A 20,313-nucleotide genomic window follows, 5' to 3' on the forward strand; every position below is an offset into this window, starting at 1 on the left:
AAAAAAAAAAAAAAGAAGCCAGGTTAAGCCAGGTTAAAAGAGCCGGTCCTCAGAAATCTGTTAGAATGGAGAGACTCACATCTAAACGTGGCTGTCAGTGTGTAAAATTTCATCTGCACATGTTAATTTTCCCTCACCTTTAATGGTGGTAAAGGGAAAAGGGATTCATTAAAGAGCTAGTCTGAAAGCATCACATATTCTCATGAGAAGAGAAATGTGTATACAATGTATATGCACATTTACACATAATATATCTCTCAGTGTGATGTGTGTGTGTGTTTCTGGTATTCAAGTGTACATGTGTAGTCACATGTGTGTATAAATGTGGAAACTCAAGTTTGAGGTTGCATGTCTTTCTCAATCATTCTTCACTTGGTTAATTGAGTCAAGTTCTCTTCTGAACATGAAATGAACAGTTCTGTAGTCTAGCTAACCAGCTTGCCCCTGTATTCCTGTCTCCAGCTCTTGCATGTTAAAGGAGGCCACTATACCTGCTCTGATTCTTACTGAACCATCTTCCCATCCCAGTAAATATAGACATATATATATATATATACATATATATACTCATTATATATGCATATATATGGAAACTCATTTGCATACTTGGTGTCTTATAACAACAAATGATTATATATGAACCATTTAATTTCTCAACTAATAAAATATTTCCAACTTTAACTTTTGAAATATTTACTGTTTTCCTCTCAAGTGGGAGTATCCAATTTTTTGGAGTGGATAAGTATGAAAAAAGTATAGCAGGACACTCTCACCATATGCTCTTGGAGAACTTTGTATGTCTCTGCAGCTGAGGAACATATTTTAATCGGATCAGCCAGCCTTTCCACAAATTCAGACACAGATTGTCGGATCTAAAAAAAATGGTGGGACATAAAAATAATTTAAGACACATAACAAGGAGAGGTTATTGAGAAGATGGCAACCTATCTGTTGGGAATGATTTCATCACAATCTAAAATCATGCATCTATGGTATCTAAAAACCAATGCATCTTACTTGAAAGAAAACTGTTAAGACTTAACCTTAATACAATGTGTAATGACATTTGTATATCTCTTTCCAAAGGTGCCATATACATAATTCTGAACCTAGTTAGTAACCATTTGTTGGGTTATTCACAGGTGGTCTTTCTTTACTTCTCCCTTTCTGGAATCTCCACTGCATTTGCATATAATACTAAATATGTAACATAAGTTTACTTGGACCAATTCTTACCTTTCTAAGATTCTCTTCAAACTTTTGCTGCTGTGATAGGTGACCCAGGATTGTCCCTTCCAGGCCCCGTGCGTGCTCTTTGAGCTCCTCCCAGTATCTTCTTATCTGTGTCAACTTGGCTTTGATGCGAGCAGACTCTCCTGTGGTGATGAACTGGGCAAAGGACTGGGCTTCTTCTTCTAGCCCTACAATGCTGTCAACTTTACTTTCTATTTCTTGAATTGTGACCTAATATTTAAAACAAGAAAAGAAAAAATGTTCAACGTGAATGTGAACAGGCTCACCTTCACAAAGTACAGGACCTACAGCAGAGAGTACAGGGACGGTTTGGTTAACTGACATCCAGACCCACTCAGGTGAGGGCCAAGCAGCTGTGAACCGATACCACTTGCTTCCTGCCCTCATTTGGGGAGAACAGATGCATAGAAACACATAAAAAGCACATAGCAATAGTGGTTGTGTTGGCTGGATGGGGGGAACAGAGAAATTGCCATTTCTTGTGGTGAACTAAGCAGGAAGCTGTCCCTGGGCTCTCACAGTGACTCTGAAGACAGATACGTAGGTTGTTTCCTTATCAATCAAATATTTCAGTTGTGTGGAAGCGGTGTGTTCCAGGAACTCACAGAAATAGTAATGTTTGCATGTATTTAATTTTTCCAAAGGCAATAGAGTACACTGCATTTGCTAATCCCTTTTGCACTCACACATGGAAAAGGCCTTTGACGATTGATCATTTTGTTCCTTAGGCCAATGGTTTTCCACTATCCAACTCCTGATCATAGTTATCCCGTCATTGGGAAACAGTTACACCTAATCTAAGAATTTTAATATTTGGCAAATTCTCATACAGCCTGGGAATTCATTGCTTTCTTCACTGGCTAGATAGTCTACAGAAAAATAATGTGCACATTAAATTTGGGAAAGAAAAGACACTTTATAGAATGGTAGCCAATGCAGGAAAAGAACTGAGAGCTACATAGGCCATGTGAGCATATGTGTGAGCAGCAGTAGTGGTAGGTGGGGTCTCAGAAGTGGAGAAAATGAAAGTCATTTCTCCAAGGAATGGTACAAAGCAAACAAAATAATGTAAAAATATTATGTCAAATTTCAGAGTACAAGTAAGTGGAAGACACCATTGCCCTAAGACAAATACATTTGTGACCTTGGTCAAGATGAGACAACTGGAAAGAGCCCATGTCACCTTAAAGGCCAGTTGGCATGAGCTTTTCAAATGTTCTTTTTTATATGCATGGCTACAGCAGAGTACCAGCCAGGTATTTCTTATCTGATCATAGAGTCTCCATTCCTTTTTCTGTCTTATCAAATTCTGTTTTGAAAACAAAATACTCATAGGTTCAAAATTTATATAGAATTTAATGTGTTAATAATTTGTCTACATAATCTCACTACATAACAGAAAGAATCTTAACTAAGATTATGAGTTCTCAGATGCACTCATGTCATTCACAAATTCATGACCACAATCATCAAGTTTGATCATGAGATTGTGGTAAAAAAAAAAAAAAAGAGATATTCTATCAGAAAAAAGATGGAAGGTGAGCCCATAATAAGTTGTTGCTATTTATCAACATTGACTTGGAATGACATATAATGATGAACAAGAATAGGCTGAGATTGTATTTGTAGACATGATAATGCTTCATTAATTTTTACTGTAATCTTGATTTAAAGTGAAAAAGATATTGTGAATGAATTTTTAACCATTCAGATTAGTGTAATGACTCAAACCACCAATTTGGAATTAGAAAATGAACCTTCTAGATCGAAGTCTGTTGGACTCTACTCCATTGTTGCTTCTGCTGATAAATATCTTTTTTGCTATTTATATCTATTTAATATATTTAGATCATTTTTGAAGTGCTATTTTGGATGTGTCAAAATGTATTAAATGTTTCTAACTTTTCTGAGAAGTACTGTACTAAGACTAAATATTGAATTACTAAATGAATAAAGTAAGTCATAAAGTGTTTGTTAATTTCTGAAAGGAGAAGCTTTGAGACCAAATGATCTAAAAGTGGGGGGAATTCTAAGGAAATTTTCTTTTCCTGAGAATTTAGTAAAAATGATTAAGTGAGAGGTATTTATTAAAGAGTTAAACTACTTCATGAATTTTATTTTAGGGCTTGGCAGTTGCTTTCCTGGACAGAAGACAGAAGACAGCAGGCTGTGTTTGCCACATCCTATGGATGTCTCATAGCACAGGATGCCAGATGAGCAAGAGGAACAGTCAGCCTTTGTCCCTCCCACCATGGTCCTCAGTCACAGCCTAAAATGTGTCCTCAACTTGGCATTTATTTTATTATTAACAGAACACAATGACAAAGGGGTTTCCCACTTTAAAAAAAATGAAGAGAGCGAGAAGAAGGAAGTGACTGAATCTGAACCTGTGTGGCATGAAATTGTATAAAACAGAGAGTGCATATTTAAACAGGGAAATAAAGTTGAGAAGGATAACATGGTGGGGGTTCTGGAAGGAATTAGAAAGGGAGAGTAGCTAGTAGATGCGATCAAAATACATTGAACATAAGTAGAGTGTGTGTGTATGTGTATGTGTGAGTATGTGAGTGTGTGTGTTTGCGTGTGTATGTGTGAGTGTGTGCTTGTGTGTGTGTGTGACTGAGTGTGTGTAGGAGTGAGTGGGTGTTTGTGTGTGTGTGATTGAATGTGTGTATGAGTGAGTGGTGTGTGTGTGAGTGTGAACGTGTGTGTATGTATGTGTTTGTTCTAAATTCTTTTAGCCCATATTTTTTAATTGCTTTACTAGAATGGTCAGTGGTAACACATATACCTAGTTCTTTTGGCAGCTGGAAAGCTAATGCATCAGAAAGACTCTGTCCTGGCAGGAAGATTATAAATGGAAAGAATACAGCAACCAACCAGGTCTAACAGCTTTCTCTACAGGAAAAAAAGAAAGAAAGAAAGAAAGAAAGAAGAAAGAAAGAACAAAAGAAAGAGAAATAAAGAAAGAAAAGAAGGAAGAAAGAAAGAGAGAAAGGAAGAAAGAGAGAGAGAAAGAAAAGGAGAGGGGGAGAGGGAGAGAGGGAGGGAGAGAAAGAAAGAAAGAAAGGAGGGAAGGAAGAGAAAGACAGAAGAGACGAGAAGAGGAGAGAAAAGAAGAGAAGAGAAGAGAAGAGAAGAGAAGAGAAGAGAAGAGAAGAGAAGAGAAGAGAAGAGAAGAGAAGAGAAGAGGAAAAAGAAGAAAAAAGAAAAAAGAAAAGATTCGCTATCTCTCCCTTCTGGTCAAAAAGGGTAAGTTCTATTGAGGCATTTTTAGAAAGTGGAGGTGGTTTTTGTTTGTTTGTTTGTTTGTTTTTGCAACAGAGTCTCACTATGTATCTCAGTGGGGCCTGGGACTCACTATGTAGATCAGGCTGATCTTGATTTATGGCAATCTTCCCACCCTTTACCTTGTGATTTCTGGGATGAGGGACATGTGCCACCATACCTGGCTAACACACCTAATATTTGAGTCTGATCTTTTGGAATGATTCTGAAAAAGGACAGTGTTGGATGATGTATACATGTCACAATGTATAAATATATAACCAGGGCACTGAATGGGGATCAAACCAAAATCAAGGAAAAGAATACTGCAACCATAAAAATAGTTTAATGATATTGCACACAATATTGACTTTGAATCTGTAAGTCAGACAATCTTAATACACAATGTCATCTATAGAGTATCATCAACCATGACCTCTTAACTTGGCATGAATTTAACTTAAAAGAGCGACAGAAGAACAGAAGATTTGTCCTGGGATCTGAGAGCTTTTTTGGTGAAACAAATGTAAGAAAGATGTTCTTAAAGGAAGAGAGAGTAATGTAACGTGGGCGTAGGTCACCTTGATTTGGCTGATCTGCACGTCCGTGGCAGATGCTGATGCTTCCAAGGAATTGAGTTCATTTTCTTTCTCCGTTATCCAGATGGACAGGCTCTCAAAATTATTGCCAAAATGATCCCACTTGGATTTCACCATTTCCATGGTTTTAATACTAAAATTAACCAAATTAAGTTAAAATGCAGTATCTCCACAAAGAATAGTAAGACATTTTTCCCCCTACACATCACCCAGTGAAAGGGCTTGAGGATATTTGATTCCTTCAAAGCATGAACCTTTTGAGCAGAAAAGCATATACATTTGAGATGAGTTGTGTCTCTGATCCCAGCCTCCCTGTCTCTTCTGGGAATGGGCTTTGGGGAAGGCAGTGTGTTAGGCTGTTAGTGGCAGTGTGCACTTTGAATTCAATTGTGCTGGCTCCAAAGAGCATGAACCAGCATGGTCCAGCTCTGCCTAGGAGCTGCCATTTTTTAGAGCTTAGAACAGGGAACTCTCCCAGAATAGCTTTTGGGGTTTGATAGTTCCATCTGTTGCCTTTGCTTTCAAGGAGGGGTGCTGCTGGAACACTTTATACTAAAATCCTTTGGTAAAGTACATATTTGTGAATCAAGGTAGAGCCGTGGTCTAATCACAGGCTACAGGGAAGCCCCTGCTTTCATCTTCTCAGTGAAGCCTTTAGTTTATAAGCGACAACGTTCCCAGCTATTCACAGATCACCTGATTCCAAAAGACGTTTGTAAACTCTTGTTCATGAGCTCTCTAACTATTTGCAGACAACATTGGGTCTCTGTGAGTAAGTCTAATGAATACCACTTTAGCTCTGGACACGTAACCTGGTAAACATGGCTTCCAGTTTAGAAAGAAACTAAAAAAGTAATACTTTAGCACTAAACTAACTTATGTTCTTGGATGAAGGGAAGGTATACCTGATCATAAAAGGCACTTGATGCCAAGAACAAATAATGACATCAATTGATTGTCAAATTCAATAGTGTCACAGTCTCAAATTTATACCCTGTGTATGTCTAATGCACTTAGCAGTGTAAGAAAGGCAAATGCAATCTATTTTATAGTTCAGTAGTTTTTTTTTTTTTTTTTACATAAAATTTAGCGTCAACTGGATGTTCTAATCCATTTCGAAGCAGCCTATTTTCTAAAATATTCTCAGATTTGCTGTTTACAGGGTTTGGCGGAGGGTATCAAGTATAATGTTGTCAAAGTTTAAACTTGTCAGAATTGGTTGCAAATAACATGTTGATCAAATTTTAAGGTTTAGACAAATATAAAATGTTCAATGCAAGGCCCCAAGAGTACTAAAAACAGTTTTCACAACCCAAAACCCCTCTTGTGAGTACAGTCCTGTTTCTTGAGAGTCATAGGCTAATATTCAATGTGTTGCTACATAAAAATGTTAGCAGTATATTTTAAGGAATATTGCCTATGATCTAAAAAGCTCATCTTCTTTAAACTCTGTGGAAGGATATTACAGGGACACAAGAGATTATTTTTTTTTCTTTTCAGATAAATATTACACATTTAAAAGCAAGGTAGAATTTTGCAGGTAATTACTGGAAGGGTTATATGAATCCGTGGTAGTTTGAACACACAGGCACTATGGACATACAAGCTTTGACTCTGAGACATATATTGTACATAGTGTGTGCTTAGACCTAGCATCTATGCTATCAGGAAACCTCCACTTCTAACAGGTGACAACATAATAAAATAGTTAAAAAAAAAAAAAGAAAAAGTTGTGGGTCAGTTTTTAGATTGCCCCTGTATCATGTGAAGGCCACAGAAATGACTAGATATGGCTTAGTGATGAATATCCCATCTCAAGGTGCAAACACCAAATTCCTCGTATACTTGTGTTATTATGGATACCAGTTCCTGGGCTCAGGATACTTTTCTTTTAAATTGAGTTGCTCCCTTGAGACAGCTTGAAACATACGGATGACACCTTGAGAGTTTTGAAAGACTGGAATAGAAAGAAGACACAGGAGACACTATTGGGATTTTGTCCCAGAGAGGAACGCTTAGAAGGTGTGAAGCACATACTCTTCTTCGAGTGTGTCTTCTAGGGTTTTGACCTGCTCCTTGATCGACTTGGCCTGTTGCTGAAGCAGGTGCTTGTTCCTGGGCCCCAGTGGCATCTCTGCGGCTTCCTTGACAAGGTTCTCAGCCTGGGTGGCAATACTTTCTGTCCTTTTAGAAAACTCCTGGGGAAAAACAAAACAAAACAAAACAAAACAAAGATGGCAGAGCTGCTAGGTAGGCATTTTAAACTCTTGGATGGTGTACTGAAGTCAACAGCATATTCCACAGAGATTGACCAAGAGATGGCCATACAATACTCTTAATGCTAAGAGAGACTCACATTCTGCAAGCTAACTTAGATGGCTTCATTATAATATTTCCACTAGTTTTGAATAATAAGTTCCCCACACTTTCCTTATTTGGGTTTCTCATTCTGAGTTCTGAGTTCTTTCGTCATCGTCATCATTGTTGCTTTTGTTTGTTTGTTTTTTGTTTTTGTTTTTTTCAAGACAGGGTTTCTCTCTGTAGCCCTGGCCGTCCTGGAACTCACTCTGTAGACCAGGCTGGCCTTGAACTCAGAAATCCACCTGCCTCTGCCTCCCAAGTGCTGGGATTAAAAGCATGTGCCACCACCGCCCGGCTGAGGGCTGAGTTCTAAGATTCTTATAGTCATTAATTTATCCTCAGAATATGTTCATTTTCTACCAGCCAGTTCACAAAATCACCAGCAGTTCTTGGTCCTTTAAATCTAGAGACAGTAGATTTCTGGGCCAACTAATACCTTTGTTTACCTATAGAGGGATAGCTTGCCTAGCAAATCCGGGAGTGCCTTATATATTTTTTTCTCTAGGAAGAAGTACTAGTTCCTTGAGAGGTAATATAGTCTGTCCTTAATGCTGCAGAATCTTATTTTATTTATATATGCACACAACATGACAGGAAGAAGCTTGGGACTTCTGCTCTGCAATTGAGACAGAAGCTCACAGAAGACAACCAGGTCACCATCTGAAATTGAATAGATCCTCCTGCCTCTGCCTCCTAAGCCCTGAGATTTTAGGCATACACTACCACACTAGGCTTACCCATGAAGGACCCCAGCGTAGGGTTTCCTGTGTGCTAGGTGAACACTCTACCAACTGAGCCATACCCCCAGTCCTAGCAAAGCCTTGCTTTGAAAGAGTCAAGCCTGTGCTACAATTGTGTATCACTTGTTTGCCTGCTTTGGTGGATGACTTTTCAGGCTCTTTTGTATGACTGTGAAATGTATATATCACATTTTCCTGGATGAGGACTTGGCATCCACCAGTAGATTCATTTTTAAGTGCCTTACACTAGCAGGTACAATTGATCACTTTTACATCTTTCATACAGACAAAAACTGGCTTATTCCACCTGCTGTTTTTCAGCAACTCTGATCTATTTTAATTCAAAAGTTTTAATTTGAGGCTCTGCTATGTTCTAGATGCTAAGTGAATTTTGTCAGATAAATAATGTTGAATATTAAATTAGAAAAGATAAACATTGGTGATAGCCTTGAGTGAAGAGAATTAATGTCTTATTTCTTCTCATGCCAGGAAACCTAACAAGAGCCTTAAACATCCATCAGCTTCCCCCTTTAAACAGTCAGCACAGAACTGTTATGTAAATATCTGCAAAAGGCAGCTTTACCACTCAAAGCATCTCCCCAAATGCTTCTGCCCGACCATATAAGACTGTACTTCCAAGGATCACTTTGAAAGTCATTATAATAACCATAAACGATAAAATTTCAACATAGAATCATTCTAGCTTCCTGTTTGAAAGACTTCATAGTGTCGGGTGAGCATCATGATTTTGGCAGAGAAGCCACCTGTGGCTCAGATAAAACTAGGCAGAGCTTCCTTATGGCACAGAGATGTACAGCAACCTGAAGTGTATGATGTTCGCTGATGTCGTAGCACTGAATCTTGCTTACGACTACCTGTGAGCTCCCAGGTGTTGTTGGTCCATTTTTGAAGACCATGGATCTCAGTGCTTTATATTCTTAAATTCCACAAATGCATGAAGAGATGTCAATTAGTGTTGCTGTGCCTATGTGTATATATACATACTATATACTATATATATTCTCATATATGCACAGAAACTACCCACAGGAAATTGCAATGCAGAGGGCTTCAAAGAACAGGAGAGGGTTAATAAAAACAAAATTAAAGAAAAATAGAATGGTGTTTATCACCAAGTCCAGAGAATATGATGCATGAACAGCCATGGACACATTAAGAAAAACTTGACTCTCACCAGGTAGAGCTATAGCTAAAACCAGGCTCTGCTCTTCCTTAGTCAAACAACCTTCAGCCTCTCTGAACATTCACGTCCATGCCAGGCCATGTCTGTTGTGAAATCTAACTTGACTTTGCCATGTGAACATATTGTGTACCAGCACGCCAAAGAAGCCAATGTCCCTTAGCACAACTACCCAAGGGATGTTGAGTAGAACAGGGATGTAAGAACCATGTAGAGTGAGCAAGGTGGTCAAAGGAGGCCAGAGGGGCCGATGCCACATGCTTGTGTGACAGTGTCTGTAAGTGCATAGAAAGGCACTGAAAGCACGTTCTAACTGCCCCCAGAACCCTAGACTCTCACCCTTCCTGATCTTTATCTGCTTAGACAGTCACTGTCCCAAGGTACAGCTCTGGCTGTGTGGCCTTCATAAGAACTCTCTGGTGAAACTCCATGTTGCCAGGAAGGTACCATTTGCGGTTTCATCGTTGGCACCGTTGGCCAGCTTTCCAAGTTTGTATTCCTTTACCTTGCAGTACATTACTGAAGCATCATATCTTGTTCTTTCACACCTAATGCTCCTCCACCTCTAAACTGCTTTTACTTGATTGTGCCCTGAATAGCAGTACCTCCAGAGATCCAACAGTTTATACACACCTCTGTTTGGGAACTGACACTTTCCCACTTTCATGAAAATCTTAGTTCTTAAGGTGTAAATCCTTCTTACACCCTTGTTCCACCGTGTACTGAAAAGAGTGGGTTGTTAGTAAACAGTAAGAATTGATTAAGCATGTAATAATAACAATTAGTTACATACCTTTGTCTGCTCCAACTCTGATGACAGGCTTTCCAAACTGCTAAAGCTCAGGAATCGTTCGTGGCTGGAACCTGTCTGAAAAAGATATCTGACCACCGTCTCCTTGTTTGTCTCAAACCGCTCCCATTTCCTCAAGCTGACCTAAATTAAAAATAAGTAAACAACACATCATGTAATGTGGCAACATTACAAATGACTAGACTGTATCCTGTTATGAGGCTTTCTCGTTTATTCATTCCCTAAGCCTGTGTGACATCACACAAAGACACCAATTAAAGATGATCCTTGTGTCTTTGATAGCATTTCCTTCCCACGTCTAGGTCTTCAGATGACTCCCGAGTTCCCCAGCAGACGTAAAGTCGTGTGCTCCTACAGATGCAGTGATAACACGTACCTAAGTGACTAGAGGGAAATAGCTTATCAATCATTGGCAAGGAAGGGTCGAGTAGCAAGAAGGAAGAATAGAGTCGAGAAGGAGCCATAAGTAGCAAACACCCCAAATCATTTTTAGGGCAGTATGTCAACAGTACCCCAGAGTACAGAGTGGCTTAGGCTGGGGGCTGGATTTCCTGGACAGGAGAAGCAATATGAGCAAGTTCATGGATTCAGACAACTGTTCGGTACATCCTGGTTCCATCATTGAACTGCCTGTGACGTGGTGGTGAGTCACAAATCTCTTTTTTGTTTTGTTTTGTTTTTTTGAAACAGGGTTTCTCTGTATAGCCCCAGCTGTCTTGGAACTCAGTCTGTAGATCAGGCTGGCCTCAAACTTAGAAATCCGCCTGCCTCTGCCTCCGTGTGCCACCACCGTCCAGCCACAAATCTCTCCTAAGCATCGCTGTGATTTGAAGGTGAAATGTTTCCCACTGGCCTATGTGTTTAATACTTGGTCCACAGCTGATGGGACAGAGTGGGAAGCTTGTGGAAACTTTAGGTGGTGGAGTCCTGCTGGAGGAAGTGGGACACTAGGGGCGGGCCTTGAGGTTAGGTATCCAGCCCCAGCAAGCCCCTGCTTTTGCTTCCGTGCCTCTCTCACACACAATGGAATGTATCCCCTTGTACGGAAGAAGCCCGTCTACCCTTAAGCCACTTCTTGTCGGATATTTGGTTACAGCAATGAGAAAAGCAACTGAGATACATGTTTACATGTGCAAAAATATGCTGTTTACAAGCATATTTGGAGGTGTCCAGAAGCCTCTGCTATGACTGGAACCAATCCAGAAAAAGTACTTAAGAAAATGTCACCATCAGCAGCAGAGGTGAACGTAAGCTCTTGCCAGAGACAGGAAGTCAATCCAGCCAGAGACAGCTTCCACCAACCCAGCCCTACCTGGATACGACGTTCCTGCCTCTCCCTGCTCTGCTCCAGGCCTGTAAGGGTGCTCTCCAGCTTCCGCAGCTCCTCTTGACCTGGGCCTGCCTGCCCACCCTGCTGCGCCTGCTCCATCTGCTGCTGGAGGTCTCTCTTCTTCGCTGAGATCATCTTTGTCTTTTGCTGGAAGCAGTTGTTCAGTAGATGAATATAAACTTGTTTGGTTTTGTTTTTCTGTATAGCCCTGGCTGCCCTTGAACTCCCTCTCTGTGGACTAGGCTGGCCTCAGATTCACAGAGATCCACCTGCCTCTGCCTCCCGAGTGCTGGGATTAAAGGCATGCACCAGCACCACCAAGCTTATAAACTTTATTCTCTTTGAAGCTATGCAGGGCTATAAGCATGCTAATATCAGAGGTGTAGAAGCCAAAGCCTTACAAGGTGCAGCCTTCAACAGTTAAAAATATTAATATCAGGAACCATGAATTAGTCAAACATGGGTGTTACTTAAACATGGCTTATGTTCTGAATGGTTGAGATATAAATAATTTGGCTTTAGTATTTTGTGTGTGGAGTTGGAAAACATTTAACATATGCAACACTCCAAAAATAGTTTGGTAAAACAATTGATTTGACAGTCGTAAAATAATTGTTTTCTGTCTTTAAAAAGTCCTACTCCATTTTATCATCTGTGATGTACAAATGCAAATATTAAGACGTTTTCTTCCTGGTTATATATTTGAATGGTTAATCTACTGACATATATACATATTTATTCATCTACTTATGTATATAACTTATATGCAAATATAGCATATATAAGTATACTTATATATAAGTAATATATCCCATCTGCACATTGATTTTAATGTCTACCACCAGACTGTCAGAAAGCAACTAAATTAAAATATTTTATTATTGGGGACTAGGTTTTTAGTTCACTGGAGAGTTGGAGCTTAATGTTAAGGTTCTGTTCTCAATCTGTCACCATAAAGAGAGGCTGATTATAAATATGTGGTTATACACATACAAATTAACATACATATTTGGATACATATATTTACCTCTTATACATTCATACACACATACATATACACACAAATATACATATATATTCATATATACATTCATATATACATACATTTTTATATATACACACATACATAATAGATATATATGTATGCATCTATAGATATATATCTATACATACACATATAATGTATATGTATGTGTATATGAGTGTGTGTATATATATATATACATGTATATATTTCCTTTGTTTTTAGTTCTAACCTTTTACAAGAGCAAACTCTCCTAAAACATCTGGCATTTCAAGTTATAAGTTTTCAAACTAAACCATCTAGGAATTTGTCCTCCAGGATACTCAGAAACATGTAATGTTTATCAGAGAGCAGAGCACAGAATTGCCAAGTGCTTTGAGCCATCAGACCAGTTCCTTCTCCTTTTCCCTTCTTCATCCCTTGTCCACACTGTGCATGTAGTGAACAAAGAGGTCCCTACCTGGTGATGTAGGAGCAACTGCTGTGCCTCAAACAGATTTTCTGTGTCTAGGATCACCTCAGCCTCTTCCTTGCTTTCTTGGGAGCCCGACATCAACCCCTCAAGGGAACTTTTCACAATTTCTTTGTACTGAACGCATTCTCCAAAGTTGCTTAGCATTTTTTCAACCTAAATTGATAGAGAAGAAAAGAAGTGAATCATAAGCTACTTAGCAAAGCTTGTGGAATACTTTTAAATGGAGATGAGACAGACAAATTAACATTGCATACAGCTAAGCTACAGTGATATGCTTTTTAGTACACATTGTGAAATGGCTTAAAGTTTTAATACACTCATTTTTATTTTATGTCAGTAAGTGTTTTACCTGAATGTATTTCAGCAAGACATATATGCCTTGTGCCTGCAGAAGCCAGAAGAGGACTTTAGAGTCCCTGGAGCTGGAGCTAGAGTTACAGATGGTTGTGTGCTGCTTCATGGGTGCTCAGAACCTGACTCAGCCCTCTGCAAGAGCAGCCAGTGCACTTAACTCCTGCCCCAGGCTCTAGCTCCCAGAGATAACTTCTCTAATTAAGCTAATTAATCCTTTAGTTACTTCACACATGCAAATTTTGTTTTTGAGAGACTCAGAGTCTATTGTCTTAGACAATTTCAAATATATGAGATAGCTCTGTTTATCACACCATACATTCCATCTCAAGAATTCATAACTTCACAGTTTATGCCTTCAATGAAATTACTCCATCCAAGGTGATGATATATTACATGTTTTAAATGTATACATAAACTATGTTTCAACAGCTAAAACCAGATTCATATATATATGAATATGTATATATACATATATGTAATTTCTATGATTTTGCATAGTTTTGAATCTTATTTGATTGTAGTTCAATGGCAGAGCCACTTAGAGGGACTGAAAATTCATTTCTTTGGACAGTATTCTGCACCCTATTAAAAACGTGTTCTAAAATTAAGAACAGAAAAACTGTGCATAACTTGATAGCAAAAGTAGGATAATAAAGTATCTACTTTATATTTCATATCTTGGGGTCCTTTGATTATGTTCTCATAAATACTATCTTGCAGTTGATAATACCTCATACAAAATATTGAGCCCATACTATTTAAAATCAATAGGGGAGAGAAATTACAAAGGAAATGACAGAACATTCCTTCTAAAACTACTTTGTTATTCTACACTACCTTCCCTCTCACAAACCCTTGAGCTTTAGATGTGGCCCATCTTGCCTCCTTAAGCTTCCTACTTGCACACCTAGTGAGTGGAAGCACCTCTAACAGACAGAAAATGTAAATACTTTATCCTATAATGGAATATAGCTCATTCCATTGGAATGCATATTAAATTAGAACAAATTATTATTACCAGTTTAGCAGCTAATGAAGACTTATCTGTCTCAATACACTTCCAAGTTCTTTACCTAAAGTACAGAACTTAGTCTTTGGTACTGGCTTTTTATGTATTTTAAATTCTGCTTTAAAAGGAAGAAAATTGGGGCCTAGAGACATTGAATAAAAACCTTATGATCTTATGGAAAATTATGTATAAAGTTTAAGCTCCATTGCTGGATTTCTCTGACTTCTAGGCATAGCTCTTTCTTTTTCACTTTCTTCTCTCTCTCCCCCTCCCTCCGTCTCTCTGTCACTTAGGCTAGTCTTGAACCTGTTATATTCATCCCAGATTATCCTTGAACTTCCTGACCTCATTATCCTGTAGCATCAGCTACAAATACAGGTATGCATCTTTATACCAGGTTTCTTAAACCCTTTCCTCTAAACTTTGAAATATGTCCTTAAGTGGTCATGAAATAATGATGCTTTTGGTAAGAGCAAAAAATCATTTGGCTGACCATCTTTGGACTTTAGACATAGGTCTTTAACTTGAACTACCCAGCCAGTAGCATTTTCCTTAATTCAAGCTTGCATCCTGACCATCTTTCTGAACAATCTTCATTTAAACAACTACGGTTTCTTTATAAAACTACTTGCTAAGCTACAACCAAAACAAAGCTGGCCCTCCAGCCCTCTCCCCCAGGATGCTGTTTATCACTGTAAATGACACACCTCTGACAGTAAAGCCACAAGAGCCTTAAAAGAGCTCGATAGTTCTGCCAGCTCGTTTCCTCGCTTTTGGGCTTCATTCTCTGAAGAAACGTCAATCAAATGCTTAAGACTGGATTTCAGCCAGCTGAGAATCTCTCCCTTCTTCGTAATGTCATTTCTGATCTCCTGGAATAAAAGGACAATTTTGAATAATGAAGATTTGTCATAAATCACTTCCTGGCAGGAAAGAGCTCAACCCAAGAAGGTTTGTAAAGTGACTGTGATAGTGTGAGCTAGCCCTTCATGGTGCTCTTCCTACTCAGTGAGAAAGTACCAAACGGAAAGGCTCCCCAAGGCCTTTGCCTAATGTGCAAAGCCAACATCCTACATACTTTAAAAAAAATTACCTTCAGAATTAGATTAGATGCTTATAAATATTTCCTTGTACATACCAAACTTGTTAATATAAAACTAGCTGGCAAAGATGCAGAAGGTGGGCCAAGCTCTAATTAGCAAGGAGGGATCATAAGCCATGATGGCGGTAGGAAGATTCCAAAGCCTTAAGTCTCCAGAACTAGTGGTAGAGTGCACAGTGCCTGGGTTGTCCAACTATACCAGCTATGGTCAGCCTAGGGCAGGGGAAAATACATACCAGCCAGGAAGCGACTGGCTTCAAAATTGATCTGTGTATTCTAAGAATAAGACAAAGAAAAACTAAAACAGTGTGTGTGGGAGGAGGGGGGTTGTACATAAACCTATTTTTATGTGTATATTCAGTAATGTTACTGAGTTCTCTACTGGTACCATGGGCAAACCATGTGATTTAATCAAAGGAGAAAAAGGAAGCCAGAAGACAGCTGCAGAAAGACAAAGCTCTTTCAGAGTAGACATGTGACTTTCAAGGATTAGAAATGCTAATAGGGCTGGGCGGTGATGGCGCAAGCCTTTAATCCCAGCACTTGGGAGGCAGAGGCAGGCAGATTTCTGAGTTCGAGGCCAGCCTGGTCTACAGAGTGAGTTCTAGGACAGCCAAGGCTACACAGAGAAATCCTATCACAAAAACAATGCTAATAGGCTGGAGGAGAATCGCACTCTACTCTCTGTATACCAGGTGAAGACCTTGCTAAGAGAAAAGGCTTCTGTGTGTTAGTCACAGAATAAACACAATATTCAGATCTGGAGCTCTATTACCTTGGCTGGGTTTGTAGCCTCTAAAGCAACTGAATTGAGCTGGTCCTGCCTGACAACAGAATACTCAAGGAATTCCCTACGACCTCTGTGTCCTCAAGTTGTCTAGATAAAATTATATTGTATAAAAACACATAGCATTCTTGTTTCGTGTGGCATTTCTTAAATCTATGCATGCTGCTTCCTCCCCAAGCCTTTTGCCTCCCATGAGGCAAAGTGGCTTTAGAGGTATTACTGAGAGTGCTTAAATCTCAAAGCTACCAACAGCTTTATATATGGGAAAAACCTACCCTCCACCACATTAATATGAAGAGATGTTGTCTTTAGAGAAATATAGAAACCTATTTTTTATAGAATGAGGGTGTATGTGCACACACAAACCAACTAACTAACCAACCAACCAAAGCAACCAGTTACACTATGAATATTTAGTTATTGGAAACTTTCCTCTAGCAAGGACCAGCTCAGAACTTACATCTACCACATCCTTAACCTCATCATGGTTGCCAGTGTCAATGGGCTCATCCTTGATTTTCTTCAACCGTGCCACCTTTGCAGACATCCAAGAGGAGAATTCAGAAAACCTGAAACCACACAAGCATTTTATTATGAAAGGGGCAATACCTCGTGACGGTAAGATACATTTTCTATTTTAAATCCATAGAAGTAGAACAAATGACAACCGCATAGATGGCCTTTTTTGGGAACTTTAACATGAAGTCCAAGGCCAGAGTGTTAATATCTAAAGTCACTAACTTAAAGGGAGCTCAGCTGAGGATAAGGATGTATCTCAGGGTCTGAGAGGGAAGGAACCACGTGAGGTCTGGCTTCACATGTCTCACTAGAGTGATGTTAACCAACAGAAGCCAACACTTTCCTGTGAGGAAGGGATATGAGAAAACCAAGACGAATGGGATTCTTTGACCTCAAGGACAGATGGGGTAATTTTGAAATGAAATACAGACCTGCTTTGGATGGAAACCCATTTTTTAAAAAAATTTAGATAGATAGATAGATAGATAGATAGATAGATAGATAGATAGATAGATAGATTTTTAGAAGTGAAGTACATTTATAGAAAAGCACAGGCCTTTACAGAAAAGCAATCTGATTTTCTTATTGCCTGAAACAAAATGTATACCATCCCCTGTTTTATAATAATCTCAGATGGAAATAATTAAGACAGACTGGAGCCTTCTCTGGAAATGCCCCATACCTGCTCGTGTAGTCCTTCCACTTGTCTGGGTCATCTATAAGCATCATGTAAGTGTTGTCAATGGAAGCTTTGAGCTCTTTGAGAGCTGTGTGACAGGCTCCAGATGTGTCCCTTACTGGGTCCCGGACTGGGAGTTTCACACACAGTTCCTCTATGAGCTGTAGTCTCTTCTCACAGAGATGGTGAGGACCTTTGTCACTGAAGAAAACCTAAGACATGATAAACAGTTTCACTGCCTTGGTGAGAAGGCTTGAAATGTCTATATTCTCACAGAAAAGCCAAAGTCAGATTCATAGAGAGAACTGACGTAATGCAACCATGTTCCTCAGACCATCGTATCTTTAAAATATCTTTATGTAGTTATGCCCTTTCTATGGTGTGGCACATACCCTGTGTTCCTTGATGATCTTCTCGCTGCCTTCTTGAGGAGCCAGCCTGGTCTCTCGCTCCAGCTCAGCTCTGCACTCTTCCACAGCAGCTGAGAATCTGTCCTTCTCCACAGCGATTTTCAGATGGAGCAAATGATAAGGCGCCTCTCCCTGGAGATCCTGTACTCACAGAAAGATCCAGAAAACAACGATGGGTCTTCTGACTAGGCATGTGCTCTGTTGAGATGCCAACATGCCCTAAACTAGTCCTCTCCTACTTCCAGCTCTCTGAACCACAGACCAGATTCTAGGACACAGGCGTCTCCTGTTTCCTCAGTTCCACACTCACCTTCCACTGTTTGTGTAGCTTTCGAACAGCCTCCTGCAGGCCTTGCTGCTCCTGCTCTGGGAGGATGTCAGTTAGCTCATCACAGGCTTTTAGGAAAGCATTGAGGACCCTCTGGTCCAGCTGGCTGAAGAATTCCTATCATAGAGGAAGCACTGTCAGGATGCTGTGCGGAGTAACGATATCAGAAGACATCTCAGTGAGCCTAGTGCCCTGCCTTCATCAAAACCTTAGGCAACTTTATTCTTCTTTAGGGAACAAACTATAACCATCCACGGTTAGGAGTTAGAAGTCATCATGTCTGACAGTTCACCGTTACTCTCTACATTTGAAACAAACAAACAAACAAACACACAAACCTTTGTAGTTCCTCAATTAATCTGAGAAGCCACCTTGAATCCAAGGTGATAGTGATGCGCATCCTCTTTGGTAAATTAAGCATTGTGGAACAGGATCTCCTTAACTCCCCTGCTTATGTGTAACATGTGTCAAGTCATGATAGTAATTATTAATCATCCTGTACTACCCGGGTGTGTATTCTATTACATGTGCTACAGATGAAACTGTGTCTCCATGGAGCTAAATGTCAGAACCATAACCTAAGGATGGCTGGATTTGGAGCCAGGGACTCAGTGGGTATTAGATTTAGATGAAATCATGAAGGCGGAGCCTTCACAAAATTACAGGCAAAGTCTCTTTGTGACCGATGACAACATGGAAGTGGTCATCTGTGAGCCAGAATGACTCCTCATGGGAATCCTTCTATCAGGGCATGCTGAGCTCAGACTACAGTCTTCCAGAACTGCAAGAAAATGGCCTTCTCCCTTCAAAGCCAGCTAGCTGATATTTTCCTACAACAGCACAAGAAACAGAAGCAACCCATGTATACATGCACATAGTTTCAAACAGCCTCAGCTGCACACATATAACCATATGTGTGCACAGAGATTTTGAAACCAGTGATTCAGAGCACAGAGGTATAAAACGTTCACAATTATAATAAAATGAGTGGGACAGATGCTGTATCACCACAGACTATGGAGAGCTCTAAAAAACAGTATCCTTACTATGTGTATGTGTACCACCCCTTGACAGTATGGGTTATATTCAAATACCTCGGAAATCTCAGGAGCCGTAATTAAAGTGCATATTCTTAGCACACTGTCCATCACCCTATACCATTCATCCACAATCTGAACAAGCAGGAGAAGCATGAAGGTGGCCTCTCAGTCTTACTTAACTGTGTGTGACATGGCACCTATACTATGTTATAATGTGCTTTGGTGGTTTATGAAATGAGCATGAATTAGTCACTCAGCATAAGCTATTGACGAATATCTTTAGCTGTGTGAATCTTTCTGAGCCACATAATGGACTTACAGTTTGAATCTAAATTATCTGTATTCTCTGCTATCCCAGGAGCTCAAGGATAGTCTCAAATAGCCCAGCAAGGATGCTTCTCTTGCAAATTGTTTTGCTGTTGTTTCTGGGGTCTGATGCCTTTAAAGTTCATGCCTTTCTGGCTCCCCCAACTTTTCTACTTTAGGTCAGAATCATCTTTTTATTTTCCTGAGATAGGTTGTCCACACACATGGGTCAATTGTACCACCCTGAGCAGACTCACTGTGTGTCTCCGAAGGAGTTCCTCAGGGTCCCCCTTCTCCTCTAGGCCCTCCTGAGCAACCTTGAGCACCTTCTCCAACTCTGCCCGAGACTCCTCAAATTTCTTCATCAAACGGCTGTTGGCTTCCACGTGCTTCTTCCAGTCTCCAGTTTTCTTGATCATATTCTTGATGCAAAAAATAGAATCACTTCTTGGTACCCTCACATTCACTCCAGGAGCTCAAAACACAAAGCTCATTCATTCATTAATTTCATTCATTAATGAGGTGGGGGTTGCATGTGAGCTAGGCACATCATTCTGTATAATTTAAAACTAAATCATCTCTGGATGACTTTTAATAATATATCAGAAATGTTATACAAGTACTTGTATTATTTAGAATATATCATATTGGTATATAATATGTTTATATGTATTATATACATAATAATTATATATTATATATTATATTTAACATTTG

General features: G+C 39.5%; 1 protein-coding gene across 14 annotated transcripts in view; it reads right to left on the reverse strand.

The window, feature by feature from the left end:
- Syne1 (spectrin repeat containing nuclear envelope protein 1) overlaps positions 1 to 20,313 on the reverse strand; it is a 506,592-nt gene that overhangs the window by 312,851 nt on the left and 173,428 nt on the right. For 13 of the 14 annotated variants that reach the window (XM_031352591.1, XM_031352581.1, XM_031352587.1 and 10 more), the window contains 13 exons: positions 19,854 to 20,018; positions 18,233 to 18,367; positions 17,905 to 18,063; positions 17,516 to 17,724; positions 16,775 to 16,883; positions 15,133 to 15,297; positions 13,048 to 13,215; positions 11,546 to 11,710; positions 10,216 to 10,356; positions 7,158 to 7,318; positions 5,103 to 5,253; positions 1,237 to 1,464; positions 774 to 872 (listed from right to left, as the gene is read on the reverse strand). In XM_031352591.1, coding sequence (XP_031208451.1) covers positions 774 to 872; positions 1,237 to 1,464; positions 5,103 to 5,253; positions 7,158 to 7,318; positions 10,216 to 10,356; positions 11,546 to 11,710; positions 13,048 to 13,215; positions 15,133 to 15,297; positions 16,775 to 16,883; positions 17,516 to 17,724; positions 17,905 to 18,063; positions 18,233 to 18,367; positions 19,854 to 20,018 — 2,055 coding nt within the window. Of the gene's footprint in view, positions 1 to 773; positions 873 to 1,236; positions 1,465 to 5,102; positions 5,254 to 6,878; positions 7,319 to 10,215; positions 10,357 to 11,545; positions 11,711 to 13,047; positions 13,216 to 15,132; positions 15,298 to 16,774; positions 16,884 to 17,515; positions 17,725 to 17,904; positions 18,064 to 18,232; positions 18,368 to 19,853; positions 20,019 to 20,313 lie in introns of those variants that run through there. The other variant, XM_031352597.1, reaches the window with a different exon arrangement.

Source organism: Mastomys coucha, unplaced genomic scaffold (genome assembly GCF_008632895.1).
Source record: "Mastomys coucha isolate ucsf_1 unplaced genomic scaffold, UCSF_Mcou_1 pScaffold5, whole genome shotgun sequence".
Classification (NCBI taxonomy): Eukaryota; Metazoa; Chordata; class Mammalia; order Rodentia; family Muridae; genus Mastomys; species Mastomys coucha.